An 18,473-nucleotide genomic window follows, 5' to 3' on the forward strand; every position below is an offset into this window, starting at 1 on the left:
GTACTGTTCTCAAGTTAAACCTAGTTACAGGGACACCGTGTTACCCTTCTTCCTCCTTCTCTCCCTCCCCCAGGTATGTGACAGAAAGCAATGTCAGGTATCTTTCTTGTATCCTCTCTTTATAACACATTTTTGTAACTCACCTTTGCTATCCTGAAGTGAAATTCATAGGTGTTTTAACCTACATACACACTATTAAGAAAAAATATATATGTAATCCCTGGAATGTAATATAAAGGAGAAAACAACTTGGTAAAATATTTATTCAGTAGTTCAGTCTAAATGCTCAGGCATGACTACACAGGAAGACAATGAAGTAGTCTGCTGTTTTGTCCATATGTAGAAAAACCAGGAATGTGACAGCTACAAGTGCAGACTTAGTTGTGCTGTAAGAGTGACTCAAATATCACAGGTGGCATTGCTGTTGATAATGATTTTCTGAAAAGGTGAACAACTCTTCGTAAAGTTCCAAATGAAGCAAAAGTACAATCTATCCTCACTTTACACAGTAACTGCATTCCTGGAAAGTTGAATGATGATTAAAACCATGCAAGAATACTTTGTGGTGTATTTAAAACAGAGTTAGGTTCTAGGTTCAGACCAAGTTTTCATCTTGAATGTCATTTGAAAGTTGTGTAGGAAGAGGGACAATTCTTCGTTGTGCAAGACTTTTCCTACTTTGTGGGATATTGAAGATCCCTGGTCCCAGCCCACTAAAGGCTGGTAATGCTGTCCCAATCATTGTGTTAACCAAAAGTATACCCACAGATTTTCAGAATGCTCCATAAAAGTCAGAGCAGCCCCTGTTGAGAATATCTCCATTTTGTGTCTGCACTTGTAAGTATCCTGATAAAAGATTACAGCACCTAGTTCCCGGGACAACCCCTGGACAAAGTCACACCTCTTCTAGGAATGGACAGGCAAGGAGAGCAGCTGTTCACTTGTTTTTATTCTTTTTGTTGACATGCATTAAAGCAGGGATTGCAAACTCGTTTACCATAGGAGCTAGGCAAGTACTGTTTGCTAAAGTGGAGAATATAATGCATGTTTTGACTGAAAACACTGAAAGCTGGGCTTTTAAAAATACTGTGCTGGTCAAATAAAACTGTCAATGGGCCCGCATTTTGTGTCCTCTTTACCAAAGAATTATGATATGGATTTTGAAGCCTAAGAGATTGGATTGGAGTCTTGATTTTTGCCAAGCCTCTTACTCTGTTTCCTCATCTGTTTATTTGGAATAATACACACCTTCACAGGTTAGAATGAGATTGCATGCATAAATGAACTAGCATGATAGCTGACACAAGATGAATGTTTGATAAGATTTTCTCTCTGCCACTAATATCCTTTCAGTTATCTTGGTTTACTTTTTAATCTGTTTGAAAGCTAGCTATGCTTTATAGTGAAATGGTTATGAAATTTGAAATCTCTAATATGGGGGATATTAGTTGCTTCTTAATTTTAACAGAAACAAGGAAGTAATTAAAATGAAAAGTTTAGGTTAATACACAACCTCCCTACCACTTAAGGTGTTTGGAGCCTGATCATTTTAAGCTATTTGGAGCCTGACGCTTGTAATACTAAACTTTCGGATTCCAAACTATTTCAGTAGAATAGCCTCCTTAGTCTTTGAGGTTAGCTTTCAATCTTAGCAGAGCAATGATCTTTATTTAGCATATTTATTTATTTATTTATTTATTTATTTTATTTATTTTTTTTGCGGTACGCGGGCCTCTCACTGTTGTGGCCTCTCCCGTTGCGGAGCACAGGCTCCGGACGCGCAGGCTCAGCAGCCATGGCTCATGGGCCCAGCCGCTCCGCGGCATGTGGGATCTTCCCAGACCGGGGCACGAACCCGTGTCCCCTGCATCGGCAGGCGGACTCCCAACCACCGCGCCACCAGGGAAGCCCCTATTTATTTTTGAAGTAACGTTGGAGCAGGTAATTTTGCTAGTACTGCAGTACTTTATTGCACCTTCAAAATTAGATTATGCTATAGAAGTGATATATTTTTATAGTTGTTACTTGAGTTAGAAATTTAGCAACATGATTTTTACTAGGAAACTCTGGTGTATGATTTTCTTTCAATTGCCCAGTGAATGTTTTGAAAGCTTTACATTTTCTTGGTTCGTGTAAAATGTTTTAGAAGCATATACATCTTATTGTACATCTTGTTTTCATACTTTAGCAGCAGAAACTGTTTTTTTTTAACTTTCATTTTTCTTTAGTAATTAACACAATTGATCTAAATGTTAAAGCAATACCTGTGCTTTATTTCTTTGTTCCTGTCCTCAGATTCTTTTGTTCACCTTTGTTTTCCTCCACAATATGATTTTGAGCCCTATGTTTTACTGATATGTATATATTATTTTTGTAAGGTCTAGCCCCCACCCCCAGTTTCTCCTATCTCAACTTTAGTGTCTTCTTACCCATATCTACTTGGTCCTGTCCTTTCTGGTATCTTCAGTTGTTTCTAGATAAACATTTGGCACTTTTAAATTCTTTGTCCTGTTTTATTTGAATCCTTTTGAGGGGCAGAGAGGTAGCAAATTCTATTATACTTCTAATAGACAAAATTTAGCTTAATTGACTGATATTTTTGAGCTTGTGTGTTTGCATATTGTGACTTCTGGGTATTTTTGCTTTTCCTAGTAGCTGTTTAATGGTTTTCTTTATATGGAGATTTTTCTAACATGCTTTTTAAATCTTTTAATCCCCACAAGGTCATAACATCCACATTTCTCAGAAACAGCTTAGCTAGGCTTCGAGGCCTAGTTACAAAGGAAGTTAATTCTTGAAGGAACTGAGGACATCAAGGCAGAAAGAATTCCAGGCAGGCAGCTAGTAATGAATATTGATTGTGAACTGTGAGGTGTACTTGGTGTGGGCTGGTAAATTTTAGTGCTTTAGAGGTAACCCTGCAAGGCTACCTCTTACTGTGGAGTGCACATGAAACATTCTGGAATGTATGCCCATGGAGCATATAATTTGCTACTCTGTGGCAGGTAGACATTAAAATTCACTTATGGGGTGGGGGTAGTGTTAGGGGTAATCAGATTTTACAGCTGTAGGATGAAAGGGCAAACTTTGATAAGCATTAAAGAAAAAAAAACTCATTAGAGTATACAGAGTAGTAGTTCTTAACTCTAGAAACAGCATTAAACTATAGTGAAAACTGCTCAGAAATAGCCAGAAGTACGAGCTTGTTGGCATTTGTATTTCAGTAACAGGTATGTGTATTTTACCAGCTAGTTAAAGTCAGAATGGGAAAGAATTTAAGTGGAATGTGTTTTTAGTAGTGTCTTAAGAGTGTCACCTTACCATTCTGCAACACTATCCATTTGTCACTGAAAAAGCTCAGGAATTGTATCAAGTCTTAAACTCTCAAAATACACCATTGGAAAAACTTGACAAGGCCCAGTAGTACCAGGTGAGCCTGAGGTAACCAGATATATAAGCTTGTCAGCTGTCTCTGCCTAGAATTCAATGAAGTTTTCATCAGGTTGAACTTTAAAAGAATAAATATAGCTAACTACAGGAGGCATTATTAGCAGGCAGAGGGGATGATTCTTCCTACCTTGGATAGTGATTAAACAACATTTTGACATGGAATTATTTAATTTAAAATTTTGAAAAAGAAGGAAAGTTATTGGACTTTTAAAAATTAGGAAAGGACTTGCTTAACATGATAATTTCAAATTATACTTAGGTGTTTTAAGTAAAATATTAAAGTTCCCCCTTTTACCCCTCAATTCCCACTCCTTAGGAATAAACACTGGCAGTAGTTGTGTATCTTTTCAAAGCTTGTTCTTTGTAGATATGTCATTTACAGGCTGTAATGCTCTAGTAGTATTAATTGTTATAATTCATCGTGATATTTATAGCCTTCATTTTTTGAGTATAGTAATTGGAGTGACAGATATTTTCATTTATATAAGTGTATGGAGCCTCTAGGATACATCTGTTGTTACTGTCACTGAAGGGAATTATGTTGATGACTGAATTCTTGATATAGAAATTGGCACACTGAGAGGACCTTTCTCATTCCAAACAGGGAAAAGCTTCATTAAATGGAAAAAGAACAATATATTGCTGTATTTTTATCATCAGTCGTATTTTTTTGGTGGAAATCTTAAATGTTTATACATTTACTATTTAGCCATGTAAATAATTCCTGGGACCACTCCACTAATTTTTAATAGAAGCATTCTGTATACAGTTTTGCTATCCCTTTTCAACAGAAGCAGCAATAATTTTTGCTGGTGTTTGGGGCAGTAGGTAAGTAATATAACCTGATCCTCCACCTCATTGTGGAGGTGGAGGTACTACCTAATTGTGGAATTATGAGATAATGAAGACCCGAAACAAGATAAGAGTACAAATGAGAAGTAATTATGAAAGAAAAGATTTAGATTGTTGACTGAATATTGGGATTTCCTGAGGAATTGAGGAAGGAAGAGATTTTAGTAGATGGAACATTAGTGAACAGGAATCAGGAATTTTGGATTCTGGTGAGGGTTGGAAACTACATTACAGCCTCTTTGGACCATGGTATATCTAAGTGTTAGATTGGGGCAAGAATTAGATTTAGGAACTTTCAACCTATAGCAGTAGAAAGTTTTTTTCTTTTTATTTAAAAAATAAGTCAAATCTTAATTTGTTAATTAGATAAATGTAGAGCTGTTTGGGGGAGAGGGAATCCTCTGATTGTTCCAAAGAATCCTTAGGGCTTAAGGAGCAGGGTTTTAAAATTAATGAAATGGATGACCCCTTTGTAGACCTACTAATGAAGTTTTTGCACAAGGATGTTTTTGGTTCACAGTCCACTTGGGCAGTCTTGATATCTGCTTGAAAAAGGTCTTGTGGATACTTTGCAAGGTAGATGATTAAAATATTTATACTAATACATGTGTCCACGGTTGAAAATAAGACCAAAAGAAAGATGATCCCTTTAAGGCAGAATCTATCAAATAGCACAAAGATAATATCCTATGCAAAATGGACTTGGTAAACTAATTTTTATTGCAATGTTTGTCAGCTTCTTTGTGAGAAAGAGCTACCTGTCATTTGTCCTGAGTTTTGAAATCCAGGAATATGCACTTGATAGGAGAAAACAGAGATGTGCTATTGAGACCCTGCTTGGAAAAGGATTGAAAGTACTATTACGTTTCATCGCTTGGTGGGAAGAAAATCTTAGGGGTAGCAACCACCTTGAAGATCTGCCAGTAAGGACTGGAGATCTACTATTAAGTTCCAGTTTACTAGTTAGGAATGCCAGCTTAAAACAGTAAGTCACAGTTAATAATGTCAAATACTTTTTAAACTCACAGGCCCACATAGAAGTTCCATAGAGGTAAGTTAGATAATTGGGGATGGTGGTGTAGTGATAAAAGCCTGAACTGGTAACGGTGATGAGAAAGAAGTATAATAGAACATGATGTGTGACAGTCATTCTAAGATAAAATGTTTTTGAATTAAATAATGTATGTAAGATATTATTTAGTTCTAATTGTCCATAGTAAACAAAATATTGCTATTAGTCAGGTAGTATAGTATAGTGTTTTGAGCTCTGGAATTATAACTGCCAGGGTGTGCATCCTGCCTCTGCACATCTGTAGAGTGACAGTACAACCTTAAGGGGTAGTGAATTAAATTATATAATATACTTTGCACTATGCCTGACATATATGAATGATCAATAAAGCTTAGCTGCTGTTATAATAATTTGGTTTCAGAGACGTTCAGTTATGCGTTTGGTAATCTTTTTGGAATGTTCTTTTAAAAAAAAAAAGTTAGAAAATGTCCTACTTCCTGCCCCTTCCCCACAGATGTTTTTCTTAAAGGTTATCTTTTCAAAGAAAGAGATTTTTAGGCTGTTTATTTTTTGATTCTAGGAGGTTTACAGGGAATCTGAACTTCCTTCTTTTTTAGAATTGATGATGGGTAGCATCATTACCTAATTTGAAAAAGAATGGGAAAGTTGCATTCTAACTGTAAAGTAAAATTTCAAATCAGAAATCTGTTTTACACTCAATTTTTATTTCTTTGCCTATTAGTATTAATGGGTGAATAGCAAGAAAACAGACATTAGGGATTTGATTTTTTTTAAATAAAAAGTAACTTCTACAAAATCTCTGGTAAATTCAAATATGCCATAGTCTAGTCTCCTAGAATTTATGATTCTCTTGATATTCAGAAACATGGCTCTGATATGAAAAACTCCCCTAGTCAAAGAAAGATGGTTTTATTTATTATACTGTTCATTAAAGTACTCATAATTACTAGTACATTTTAAGTTGTTAATAGGATGAAATTTAATGAAAGGGTTTTAAGCTTAATCCTTGGTTAATGAGAATTGTGTTTCTCAGCACTCTTTTAACAAATATTATTGAGTATAATATGTATAGCAAGGAATTGTGGGGATACAAAATTAGAGACATATCCTGGTTTCTAGATGATTTATAATTTGTTAAAATATACTCTTTCTCACAAACACATTATTGCCTCGTGCATCGTCATGGATTTATAGAATACTGTATTTCAATTAATTGAGCATTTATAATATATAGATTTACAGAATATTAGAGCTGAAAGGACCTTAGAAATCATCTGTTCCAATCTTCTAATTATACACAAAAGGGAACTGAGGTTTCATGTTTTAATATATATGTTATATAGAGTGTTACATACAACCCATGTTATTAAATGGAATGTTTTCTATACAATATTTCATTTTAAAACATTTATTTATTTATTTATTTATTTATTTATTTGTTGCTGCGTTGGGTCTTCGTTGTGGTGTGCGGGCTTCTGTTGTGGAGCATGGGCTCTAGGCGTGCGGGCTCAGTAGTTGTGGCTCGTGGGCTCTAGAGCGCAGGCTCACTAGTTGTGGCTCATAGGCTTAGTTGCTCTGTGTCATGTTGCATATTCTTGGACCAGGGCTCGAACCCGTGTCCCCTGCATTGGCAGGCAGATTCTTAACCACTGCGCCACCAGGGAAGACCCTCTACACATTCTTATACTTTTTTTAAAGTCACAATTTAAATTGATATGTCTAGCATTTTATTACCATGCAGTTTGGCATTCATTTTTGAAACACTATCAGAGAGTACCTGATAAAACATTCTAGAGAGTCAATCTTGGCCTATTCTGTAGCAGGGTTTATAATTTTGCTAGATAAGATAATACTTTCAGACTAGTAAGTAGAGAGCTAGCTTTTTCAAATACTAGGATTCATTAATCTTTGTATACTCTCTTTTGAAATCAAGGCAGTAGGGTTTGATTATATACTGCATACTTTACAGTAAGGCAAGAGATTCTGGTTAATGGGAAAATTATCTGAACCAAGGGTGGCATAGCTACCAAATAATGGTTGGAGAATGGGGTTGAGGATTTATCAGTTTTGATAGAGGAAAAAAAAAAACTAAGGAATTTGGAGGAGCTTTTGTAGGACTAGATACATTTAAATTTGAGGCATAGCTATTTAACAATCAAAGGGGTTCTTAGAAAATTATTGCTCAACGTTCTTGGGAAAAGTTTGTAAATCACAAATATACTGTGTTTAGAATTGGAAGTTAATTGACCTAGAGTTTTACTCTGGGATAACTCCACTCTAATTGCTTGATCTCATACAACACAACCTCCAGGTTTCCCGAAGTAGGGTGATCATAATTCTGTTTGTGCCTATTGTAACAAAATTATTTATAACATCCCTTTCCTTCTTAAAAGTGTTCTCGTTTTGATGATAAATTATCCGGTTACTTTACCCATAAATGTAATATCTGCCTTCGAGTACTTAATGTGATGAACACATATGAAACTTCCTCCTGTACTGGGTAAGATCCTTTTCCTTAAGCTGGGAGATTTCTGTTCAGTGGAGTTAGGAGGGCATTAATAAAGATAGCCTAGTGGAGATCAGGGTGATCTCAAGGTTTAAGACGATTTATAGGCTAGAAAAGAGCCCTGTGTTTTCTGTGGTTGCATCAGAAACACAACATAGGTGGATGTTACTTAGCTTGTCTGGGCAAAACTGAATTCTCATTGCTCAAAGGTAGTTGTGCACTTATGTATCATTAAAAATTTTATCTGCAGTCAGATACACTCAATCCCAATGGCAAATAAATCTCAGTACATAATTATAAGTATTTTCAGTTAGTATATTTAATTTTTTTAATAGACTTTATTTTTTAGAGTGCTTTTAGGTTTTCAACAAAATTGAGCAGAAAGTAGAGTTCCCACATATCCCCTGCCCACACGCACACTTACAGCCTCCTCCACTAACACCATCCCTACCAGAGTGGTACATTAGTTACAGTTGATGAACCTACGTGGACACATCATTATCACCCAAAGTCCGTAGTTTACGTTAGAGTTCATTCTTGGTGTTGTACCTTCTACAGGTTTTGACAAATGTATAATGCCATATATCCACTATTATTACTAGAGAATAGTTTCACTGCCCTAAACATTCTTTGAGGTCCACCTATTCATCCCACCTCCCCCTTAGCCCCTGGCAACCAGTGATCTTTTTGCCGTTTCCATAGTTTTGCTTTTCCCAGAATGTCATATAGTTGGAATCATATAGTATGTAGCCTTTTTTAGATTTGCTTTGTGCATTTAAGGTTCCTCCATGTCTTTCCCTGGCTTGATAGCCCATTTCTTTTTAGCACTGAATAATATTCCATTGTCTGGAAGTATATTTAATTTTAAGAAAGTGTTATTGATAGGCTGTTTCTAGATAGGCTTACTAAATTTACCACAAGAAGGATCTTAGTTCTTTTTAACAACAGATTGAATGTATGTTAAACTGTTAAGTTTTATAAAAATTTCAGGTGCTGCCCTTTATTAATTTGGCCACTGACCACACCACCAGAGAATTGTCTGTAATTTGGCCACTGACCACACCACCAGAGAATTGTCTGTAATGTCTTTTTTAAATTCTTTCCTATGAAGCCAGGGTTTTAAAGAGAAGAGTGGTGGAATCATCAGCACTATGGGGAAGTCTTGCTTCTGAACCATCTTTTGTTTTCTCACTCTTCTCTCCCCCTTCCCCAACACACACACACACACACACACACAAACAAACAGAATTGCTTTAGGACCTCTTTGATTCTGTGCTGTCCTATATCCATTCTTTAATAGAATTATAATTTTAAGGAGTTCATGATTGTAGTGTGCTGCACATTCCAGTGGAGGGGTCCTGACTTTTCGTAGCCAGAAATTACATACAATTAAATACATTTAAGTGGTGACAAAAATATCTGTAACTTTAACTACAAAAAACTTTCCTGGCCCAGTGAGGCGCATTGTCTGCAATTGTGAAAAGTGTTAGGAGACCATGCTTTGGCTTTGGACACACCTGGATTCCAGGCCAGACTCTTTCACTATTAGCTTATAACTGTGGGAAAAGAACTCAACTTTTTTGGGCCTTAGTTTCCACATCTTTAAGGGGATTATAATGGCACCTATGTCATGTTGTGAGGATTAAATGAGATCATGTAAAAGTGCTTAGCACATCCTCTAACACATAACACATACTTAGAAAATGTTACCTGTTGATATACATGTCTAATGATAAGTAATACTAGTAATAGCTGTCAAAGAGAGCACAGATAGATGTCTGTTAGTGTTTAAGGGATTTTTACTTTGGTTTTTAGATAAGTTTGCTTAAATATATATCATATAATTTACTAATTCAAAGAACATTTTCAGCTTGGTCCTCTTGTCCTGTGTGCAAGTAGAAAACTGAATTAAATCAGATCAGCATTCCTTCTTCCTTAGGAGTGTCTTGTCCAGGGGTTGCAGTGTCAGTTTGAGTGACTTTCTTGGTTCTCTGCAGTGGGGAATTGTGTTCAGACTGTGTCTCAGCTACCTTTGAATTGTGGTGTGTTGGGATTTGTGATTATATTGGAATCGGATGGGTTCTTGGTGTTTCTGGACATACTTGCAGGCATTCCTTTTATGTTAGCGTGGTTAGTAGATTGGATGAACAGACTTAAATCTAAGCTTGATTTGAAGTGCAATTCAGAAGAAGGGAGGAAAAATACAGAACAAATCCACTAGCAACATATTTCTAGAGCATAATCAATCACAGCATTCGAGAGGACATAAACTCCCCCAGTTCACAGAAAATGTGAGAATAAGCATTTGTGATTTCCACTTAATGATCAAGAATATGATTAAAACAGTAATACTTTTTACTGCTCTCTAGGGATTTACTGATAACCAGTTTTCTTCAGTGATTGAACCAGTAGTAAAATGAACAAAACCAGCTTCCTTCTCTCTGTATGTTAGTTGGCATTGACTTTGACAGGTGGGCAGGTGGCAGTTTGTAAGACTAAAACATAGCTGCTTGGGTACCCCTTTATCTGGAAGTGAGCTCAGCTTTTCTTGCAGGGGCTTTGTGTCTCCCTTCTGGAATTCTAAAACTTCCCCTGCATCTGAGAATGATATCTTTTTGGCTTCTTGGGGCCTCTCATAGCTAGTTCCTTTCAAGGAACTGACATTGCATCTCAAAAGGTAGTTTAGAGTGGCATTTGAAGGCAGAACAGTTAATCTAAGGCTGTTAATTACTGCTTCCTGTCCTTACCAGACTCTGAATCTTTTATGAATTGAAAGACTAGTATGAATTTGTGGAGTTCTTGACCTCTACTTGAGTAAGTGTAGTACCTCCCTTAGGGTTCTGAGGTCCCTGGTGTAGAGTTTATCTCCAAAGGCAAATACTTCTATGGATATAAACAGAAAAATTTCCACTTAGCAACCTGCATTTTCAGCCAGCCCCATTATATCCTTGGCTTTTGGTCTGTAGGAAAACTTCCATTGAATTCATACCCCTCCTGTGAAATATTGTCAACCTGATGTTGGTAGATACTGGCCCCACTCTGCTCATTGCAGAGGATCTGGCTTGGTCCCAAGAGTGACTCAGAGTACCCTCTTTAGCTTCTCACCTGTACTTTAGATACTGAATTACCTTAGCCTGAATTGGTAAAAATGCTGAATGAACCCTTGGTGGTGGAGTAAATGGGTGAGAGAGAGTATGCTTGCACTGTGATATGGACCCCACTCCAAGTTCTTCCAGTAAGTCTGGATTTTTTTTCACTCTCTTTTTGCCATTGCCACCTTGTCTTATGGAAGTGTAACCTCAAGCAAATTATGGGCCATTGGAAGTAGGCATCAACTTTTAGTTCCTGGGCAGTGCCTGGCAATGTTGTTGAGGCCTAGCCTTCACCATAGAGTTTAGTTTAATTCATCATTGTACAGTTCTCATTCTTTTTGATCTGGCCTCTAGGAGCCAGGCAACTATATTATGTGAAGAGAGCCTGTCACATGCCATGGTTATTTTTTTGTTTTGTTTTGTTTTTATTTTTGTTTTTATCCCATGGTTATTTTTAAGACTGACTTTTCAGGAGATTTTTCTATTTGTATAAATTTATGGGATTATGGAGGGCATAGTCCCTCCAGACACTGGCAATGAGTTGAGTTACTGTTACTGTTGGTTCTGTTCCTGAGCTGACCCCCATAGTATTTCTTACTCTGAAGTACAGATTGTTCTGCTCTCCTGTGCCTGAGGGTCTGCATTAAGGTAGCGGCTGCTTCACAGACAATTGGGTTGTTTGCCCTGGGCCCAGGGAAGAAGAGGATGTGGGGAAAGTCTAACCTGAATTCAGGATAGGATCCTGCATGAGAGAGAAATTTGCTAGCCTTTCAGTTGAAATTTGGACTCTGACTCCCAAAAGAAGGTGTCACTAGGTCAGTTAACACTTCTTGTTGTGACCCATAAAAGACATTGCATCTCTAACGAAGTGTTCACCCATCCAAAAGAGAGATCCTGACTTGCATATAACCTGTTGCCACTTCCGGTTATCTTTCATCACTTGCCTGAGTTTGGAAAGGTAATGGTTTGTGCTCTAAGGAAAGAGATTTCCCGAGACGCGAGGCTTTCTCATTCCTACTGGCTGGGCCCATTGCTAAAACGCTTTCCAGTGGGCTTGCTTCTGCCTGGCCAGCACCTGGGCTGCCCCAGCTTGTAATTAGCCTGCCTTTGCTTCATAAGCTTCCCAGGGTGGTTCTTCTAAAAGCTTGTATGAAATGCTGTTTACTGTCTCTTTATAGTTTAAAAATGAATCCTTTTTGTTGTTTGCAGCTCATTTGCTTTTTTCTTTTCTTTTTTTTTCTTTTCTTTAAATTACTATTAACACCTGTTGATTCTTTTTTTTTTTCTGATTGGCCTGTCACTGCATTCCTGCTCCCCCTCCCTCTAGCTGGGTTTGTCAAGTCGCCCATGTCAGAAACTAAGCTCACTGGGGACGCCTTTGAGCTGTACTGTGACGTGGTCGGGAGCCCCACGCCAGAGATCCAGTGGTGGTACGCAGAAGTCAACCGGGCAGAGTCTTTCAGACAGCTGTGGGACGGCGCTCGGAAGCGCCGTGTCACCGTAAACACCGCCTACGGGTCAAACGGCGTGAGTGTGCTGAGAATAACCCGGCTCACCTTGGAGGACTCTGGGACTTACGAGTGCAGGGCCAGCAACGACCCCAAGAGGAATGACTTGAGGCAAAACCCTTCCATAACATGGATTCGAGCCCAGGCCACCATAAGCGTCCTTCAGAGTGAGTCCAGCACCCTACAGTAGTAGTACTGTAGTCACTAGAGGTGGCCCGATGACCCTTCCCTTCTGCTTCCTTTCCCTCTTCCCCAGTATGATCACTCACCCCACCCCTTGTCTTCGTTTTTTCAAACCCACGATCCTTCTGGTTGTAGTGTATGAAAATATTTGTGGCAACTTTTTTTTTTTTCTTTGCTGTCCTCTTTACCTCCCTTATCCCCCAACCCTTCTCTGTGTCTTTCTCCTCAGGAACAAAGAACTTGGGGAAATTTGTGATTGTCCAAAATCATCTGCATTGGGAAGAGGTGGGGAGGGAGAACTGGGGAGGCTAACAACAAGAAAAAAAAAAAACACTTAAAACTCACAAAACCAGGCAGTCAAACCAGCATAGTGTTGAATTGTTTCTTTCCCTCTACTTTAATTTTGTAGTAGGTTTTCTGCTATCCTTTTGCTGATTTATTCTCTGGTGCCTTTCTATTTTTATTTCTCTCCCCAGTCTCACTACTTTTTATTTCTTCTGTGCATCTGTTTGAAGCTCTCTGAGTAGCTACCTTCACCTCTATGGTTTTAAGTTTGTGTCCGCCCAGCCTCTTCCCTCACTGTGACTTAGTGTCATCCTGTTCTGTGATGGGAATGTTGCCCTGAGTGTGGTGTGGTGATGTGTTTTGGTTGTTGGGTGGCATGTAAGCTTGGATATTTCCATAGTTCTAGCTCTTTTTCTTTTCTAAAACAGTGGCATGTGCTTCTCTGATAACAGCCCTCCACTGCAGCAGTATACTCCTCACTGGTCCTGCCTAGCTAGTCTCCTATTCTCTTAAAAGCAGCAGCCTGAGATTTCCTCCTTATGTCTTGCTGTTAGGAGCCAGGTGACTAAGCTGCAAAGTATTTTTTAAAACCCCATCATGCTGTTTCAAAGTCAGAGTTGGATCTGTTGACAGAGAGTTTGACTCTGATGACTGACTGTTGGCACAGCATTCACTGCCCCACTATCATTCCAGAGGCTGGCAACCCCAGAAATAGTTTGGAAGCCATTCACACTGGCCTTTCTTGTGTCTTAAAAAAGGAAACTAAATTCCAACCCTGTTCCTCTGTGTGGTAACAGTGAGCTGAGCAGTTGGCTCAGAATCCTTCCCTTCATCTGTAGTAGCAGGTACAAGTAAGACATCAGACACAGGAGCTTTTGTGGCCACCTCTTTCTGGATAGTGTCTTGCTGCTTGTATGGTGGGAAGGAGAGGGAAGGAGAAGCCACCACAGAGCCAGTGCTTCTGGCCAGAAAGAGTTCTGGCCCACATCTGTCCTTATTATAGTTGAGGAAGCATTCTCCATTTAATGGAAAGATCTTCTGGGTTTTTCACCTTCTTGTCAAGGACTCAGTAGGAGTCCCTAGAGCCAGTTCAGGCTTAAAGAACTGATTGATTTAGAGAGAGTAAATAAAAATAGTAAATTACATTTATGAGGATATTGGTAATAACACAGGAGGTAATCTGACATGGGCCTTGAATCTGTATACTTCCATGGAAAATAGCAAGTTACTTGTCTGTTCTTTATAGCAACTCAGAAGATGCCTATGAAGAGGACTTAGAGTAGAGTTAGAGGCTGCTGCAGTTGGCACTGTTGAATTAGAGAACCTGCTTCTGGAAAGGGAAAAAGAAAACCTTGTCTATGTGAAAATGGGGAACATTAACCCAGTGATTTTTCTTTTATTTAACAATTTTTTCCCTTGCACGCCTCCTTCTCCTGCCCCCTTGCTCCTTTCCTTGTAAAAGCAGAATTACCCAAACGGCCACAAAGCTCTGCAGAAGTTTGTAGGCATGGACTGGGCTGGGCATTTGGTACTTGTACTTGCAGGAGCCTGACTCAGGTAGACTCATAGTTAAAAGGTCATGCCTTGGGGCTAGAAGAAGATGCGGCTTTGGGGTACCTACCTCTCAATCTCGAGAGTATACAGCAGTCTCCCAGTTTACTTAGAAATAAGCTTCCTAACTTTGGGGTGTCTGCATGTGGTTGAAGCAAACCCTGGCTAGTTCAGACTCTCCCCAGACCTCCCCGTCAATCAGTTGACGCTAGTTAACTGTTTTAGAGAGCCAGGCTTCTTTTTTTTTTTTTCAACACCCTGAGCTCCACTCTAATTGGATTTTTTTATGATTTCAGCACCCTCAAGGACATTTGTCTCCAAGGGGAAGTTGAAATTTTCTATCTAAGAATGACCTCCTGGGCTTCCCTGGTGGCGCAGTGGTTGAGAGTCCGCCTGCCGATGCAGGGGACACGGGTTCGTGCCCCGGTCCGGGAAGATCCCACATGCCGCGGAGCGGCTGGGCCTGTGAGCCATGGCCGCTGAGCCTGCGCGTCCGGAGCCTGTGCTCCGCAACGGGAGAGGCCACAGCAGTGAGAGGCCCGCGTACCGCAAAAAAAAAAAAAAAAACAAACAAAAAAAGAATGACCTCCTGGCAGTAATGTAAGGCAGGAAGAGAAGCGTGCCCAGTTTTTAGGTTCTCTCTCTGTCCATAGCATGTTCTACATATGAATGATGGCTAGGGTAAGTAAGGGTCTCCTAACCAGTGCTTCTAAATAGGAGTAAGTGGCAGGTAAGAATTCTTGAGCTTCTCCTAAATGTTCATCTCTCTTGGACTGTCATGGGCAATGCTTGACCACCAGTGTTCGCTCAGAAATAAAAGCCCCCCACCTTCATCCTGGTGCAGAATGCAGATGTGCCACCGAGGCCAAGGAGCTTGGTCTAGCACTGGTTTCCGTATATAGCAATTACAGGAGGGAGGTTACCCCACCCCACAACCCTCCTATGGTGCAGAATCATATTTAAACCTATTAAAATTATCGACTTGCTCGCAGCTGACTCTCTCCTGGATCTTAAACACTTAAGGGAAAAAGTGCTTTCCTTTGCCTTCTGAGAATTCTTGGCAGAAAGTCTACCAGGGTGCTTTCATCACCTTCTTAATCTCACTGAGCTGCAGTGGTCATTTGCATCACCACAGGTAAGAGTAGCATTTGCTTTGGCCTCCTTGTAATTTAAGCATCTGGAAGCTCTTGGCCTCAGAGTTTACCCCTTCTCAGTGCAGTCTGAGAGGAAGAACCAGAAGGCGAGTCCCAAATGGGACAGAAAATAAAATTGAATAATAAAAATTCAGTAAAAACCTAAAAGTGTGTTTGGGTTTTAATGTTGCCTTTATATTTTTTTAATTTCTGTGGAGTACTGGTTCTCTCTTTTTATCACTTGTTTTTGCTTGGTTTTGATTTTCCTGAAATTGTGGTGCTTTCTGCTGATGGTGTGTGTGTGCGCCTTCCATTGCAGGGTTTGCAGCTGTTCTGCTCGACTTAAGGCCCAGGGATTTGGCTTCTCTGTCCAGTGTGTTTTGGAAACCATGGGACACCACTGCACTAATGTTTACATGCATCTGCTTCTGTCTTAGTGGCTGCTATGCCTCCATTATCTGTACATAGAGACCCTGTTTGATGTTACAGATAAGGACCAGTGCTGAATGAAAGATAACCACTATCCTTTTGCCAGAGTTGGAAAATAATTAGAACCAATTTAGTTGAGCAAACTTGAGGATTTGCTTTATTTATCACAAGTTTCTTTGATGATATGAGCTCTACAATCAGAAATGTTACATTGATTAGGAGGTGCTTGGGCATTACATTTTTCAAGTGTCCCATGACGTCTCCGTCCTCTCCTGCTTCCTGCACAATGAACAAAGCTTAGTTCCAGTGAAGGGAGAGAGTTTTGTCTTAAAGAGTTAAGAGTCAGCACTATACTTTATGAAATGTTGTCAGGGAGCTGCTACAGAGTTGTAGACAGGAAGTAGCCAGGTGCAGGGAAATGGGAAGTTAGTCAAGGATTTCTGAGAAAGAATTGGAAAAAAAGTAAAAGAGCAAATACCTCTGATTGTGGATTGGAAAAGATGGCTAGTTTTGACTTTACCTGAAAAGGTTTGACCAAAAGTAGAAAAAGAACTAACCATGGGAAATGATTAAAGATAAATAACGACAAAAGACAATAAACAAACTTCAAGACTTTAATATAGTGATGGAATTCAAAGTGCTTTATGAACCTTCCAGTAACGGTATTGATATAGTGTGCCTTAAAAAATTTCTGCTCAATGTGTTATGATATTTGACTCAAATAGGTTATTTTTGTAGATACTAAACGAGTGATCCCAGGTTATCTAAGCCCAGGTAGAACCAGAAGATGAAGTATATAACTTGCCCTAGGGTGGAAGGTGTATGGGGGTGTTTTGGGGTTGGAGGAGGAGGGATAAAGAATTCGGTCAGATGTGTTTTCTAGGCCCAGCTTTGTCACTAATAATAATTATGGCCTTGCACAAGTCATTGTACCTTTCTAGCTCTTAAAGAGTGGGATTCATTGAACTCTTAAGGGCCTTTCAGCTCTAAAATTCTAGGAGCCCATCATACCAACATATACCACATTCTAGTTGTGATTATCTTAGAATGGAAAGTGTTTTAAAGTGCAATTCTGAAAAAATTTTGTCTTTGGAGTAAAATATGGGCTGGAGAGAAGAACTTATGGTTCCTTAACAGTTTTCTCTCGGCAAAATTTGGAAAATGCAATAGACTTTCAATAGGAAATTTGCTTTTAGGATCTACATTGTCTTTTTCTGCATAATTAATGGCCAGGCTGTTTTGCCATAGATTTATCAGATTTAAATGTGGGAAAAGCCATACATGCCTAATTATAACTATTACTGTTTCAAGGCAGGAAGTTTATTAGTTATCTAAATGATATTGCCTTTGTCTTCAGAACTGCAAAGTGGAGCCTGATTTTCTAATTGAAGCCGAATTGGTTGGTGGTTCTTATCTCATAAAATGGTGGTATTCAAAAGCGTAAGTGGATTGTTGCCAGTGCAAGCATCCATAATACTCCCATTCTTTTCACGTCTAGGCCAACTGGTCTTCAGGCTGTTGTCTGCGCTAGTGGTCATTTGCTTATAATCATTGTTTTTCCTTTCTTGACTTCCTCCAAAGTGGCAAAGTGAAATTCCTCATGTGGTCCTGTCTGCCCTCCCTCTTCTAGTCTCCCCAACCTACCCTATCCAACTCTCAGGCCAGGGCTGCAGAGCATGGAACTGTGGCTCCCTATCATTGTGCACTCTTATTACAGAGCCAAGGATTGTCACCAGTGAAGAAGTCATTATTCGAGAAAGCCCTGCGCCCTCTGTCACCCTGCAGTGTAACCTCACCTCCAACTCTCACACCCTTACATACAGCTACTGGACAAAGAATGGGGTAGAACTGACTGCCACTCGTAAGAATGCCAGCAACATGGAATACAGGTGAGAGGGGCTAGCAGCTCCTGGGAAGATGGGAGGGAACATGGTTGAGTTTACTTGACATTCATAATCTGTAATTATGCTATGTGGGAGAGACATGGTCCTCCCCTGGAGACTCTAATCCAGTATATCTGGGGTGAGGCCTAGGAATCTAGAAAGGATTTCTAATGAGTGGCCAGGTTTGAGAGCCATAAAAGATCCCTTCACTATGATGATAGAGCAGCTGAGGGCATCGGGAGTGATTTGCTTAGGGTAACAAAGCTAGTCAATAAAAAAGCCACAATTAGAATGCAGGTCTCTTGACTAAATCCAGTGGTTTGAGGAATCAGACTGAAATCTGATCTAGGACTCTTAGAGCAATATCACCCTAAGTGATATTTCTGCTGAGTAGATTTCCTAGTGAATTACCTTTTAGGAGTGTTTATTATGACCATAACCTGATCAGGACCAGTGGATACAGAGCTCATTACTGATCTGGAAAAGGATGGTAGCCTGGAAATACCCTTTGATGAAAGGGGGATATTTGCTGGCAGGAGTTACCCAGCACCTGAAGATTTGGTCCTTT

At 39.3% G+C, this 18,473-nt stretch overlaps 1 protein-coding gene across 1 annotated transcript in view; it reads left to right on the plus strand.

Annotated features, from left to right (window-relative positions):
* NPTN (neuroplastin) overlaps positions 1–18,473 on the plus strand; it is a 56,446-nt gene that overhangs the window by 12,062 nt on the left and 25,911 nt on the right. The window contains exon 2 of the mRNA XM_060097030.1: positions 17,740–17,911. Coding sequence (XP_059953013.1) covers positions 17,740–17,911 — 172 coding nt within the window. The remainder of the gene's footprint in view (positions 1–17,739; positions 17,912–18,473) is intronic.

This window comes from Mesoplodon densirostris, chromosome 4 (assembly GCF_025265405.1).
Source record: "Mesoplodon densirostris isolate mMesDen1 chromosome 4, mMesDen1 primary haplotype, whole genome shotgun sequence".
Taxonomy (NCBI): domain Eukaryota; kingdom Metazoa; phylum Chordata; class Mammalia; order Artiodactyla; family Ziphiidae; genus Mesoplodon; species Mesoplodon densirostris.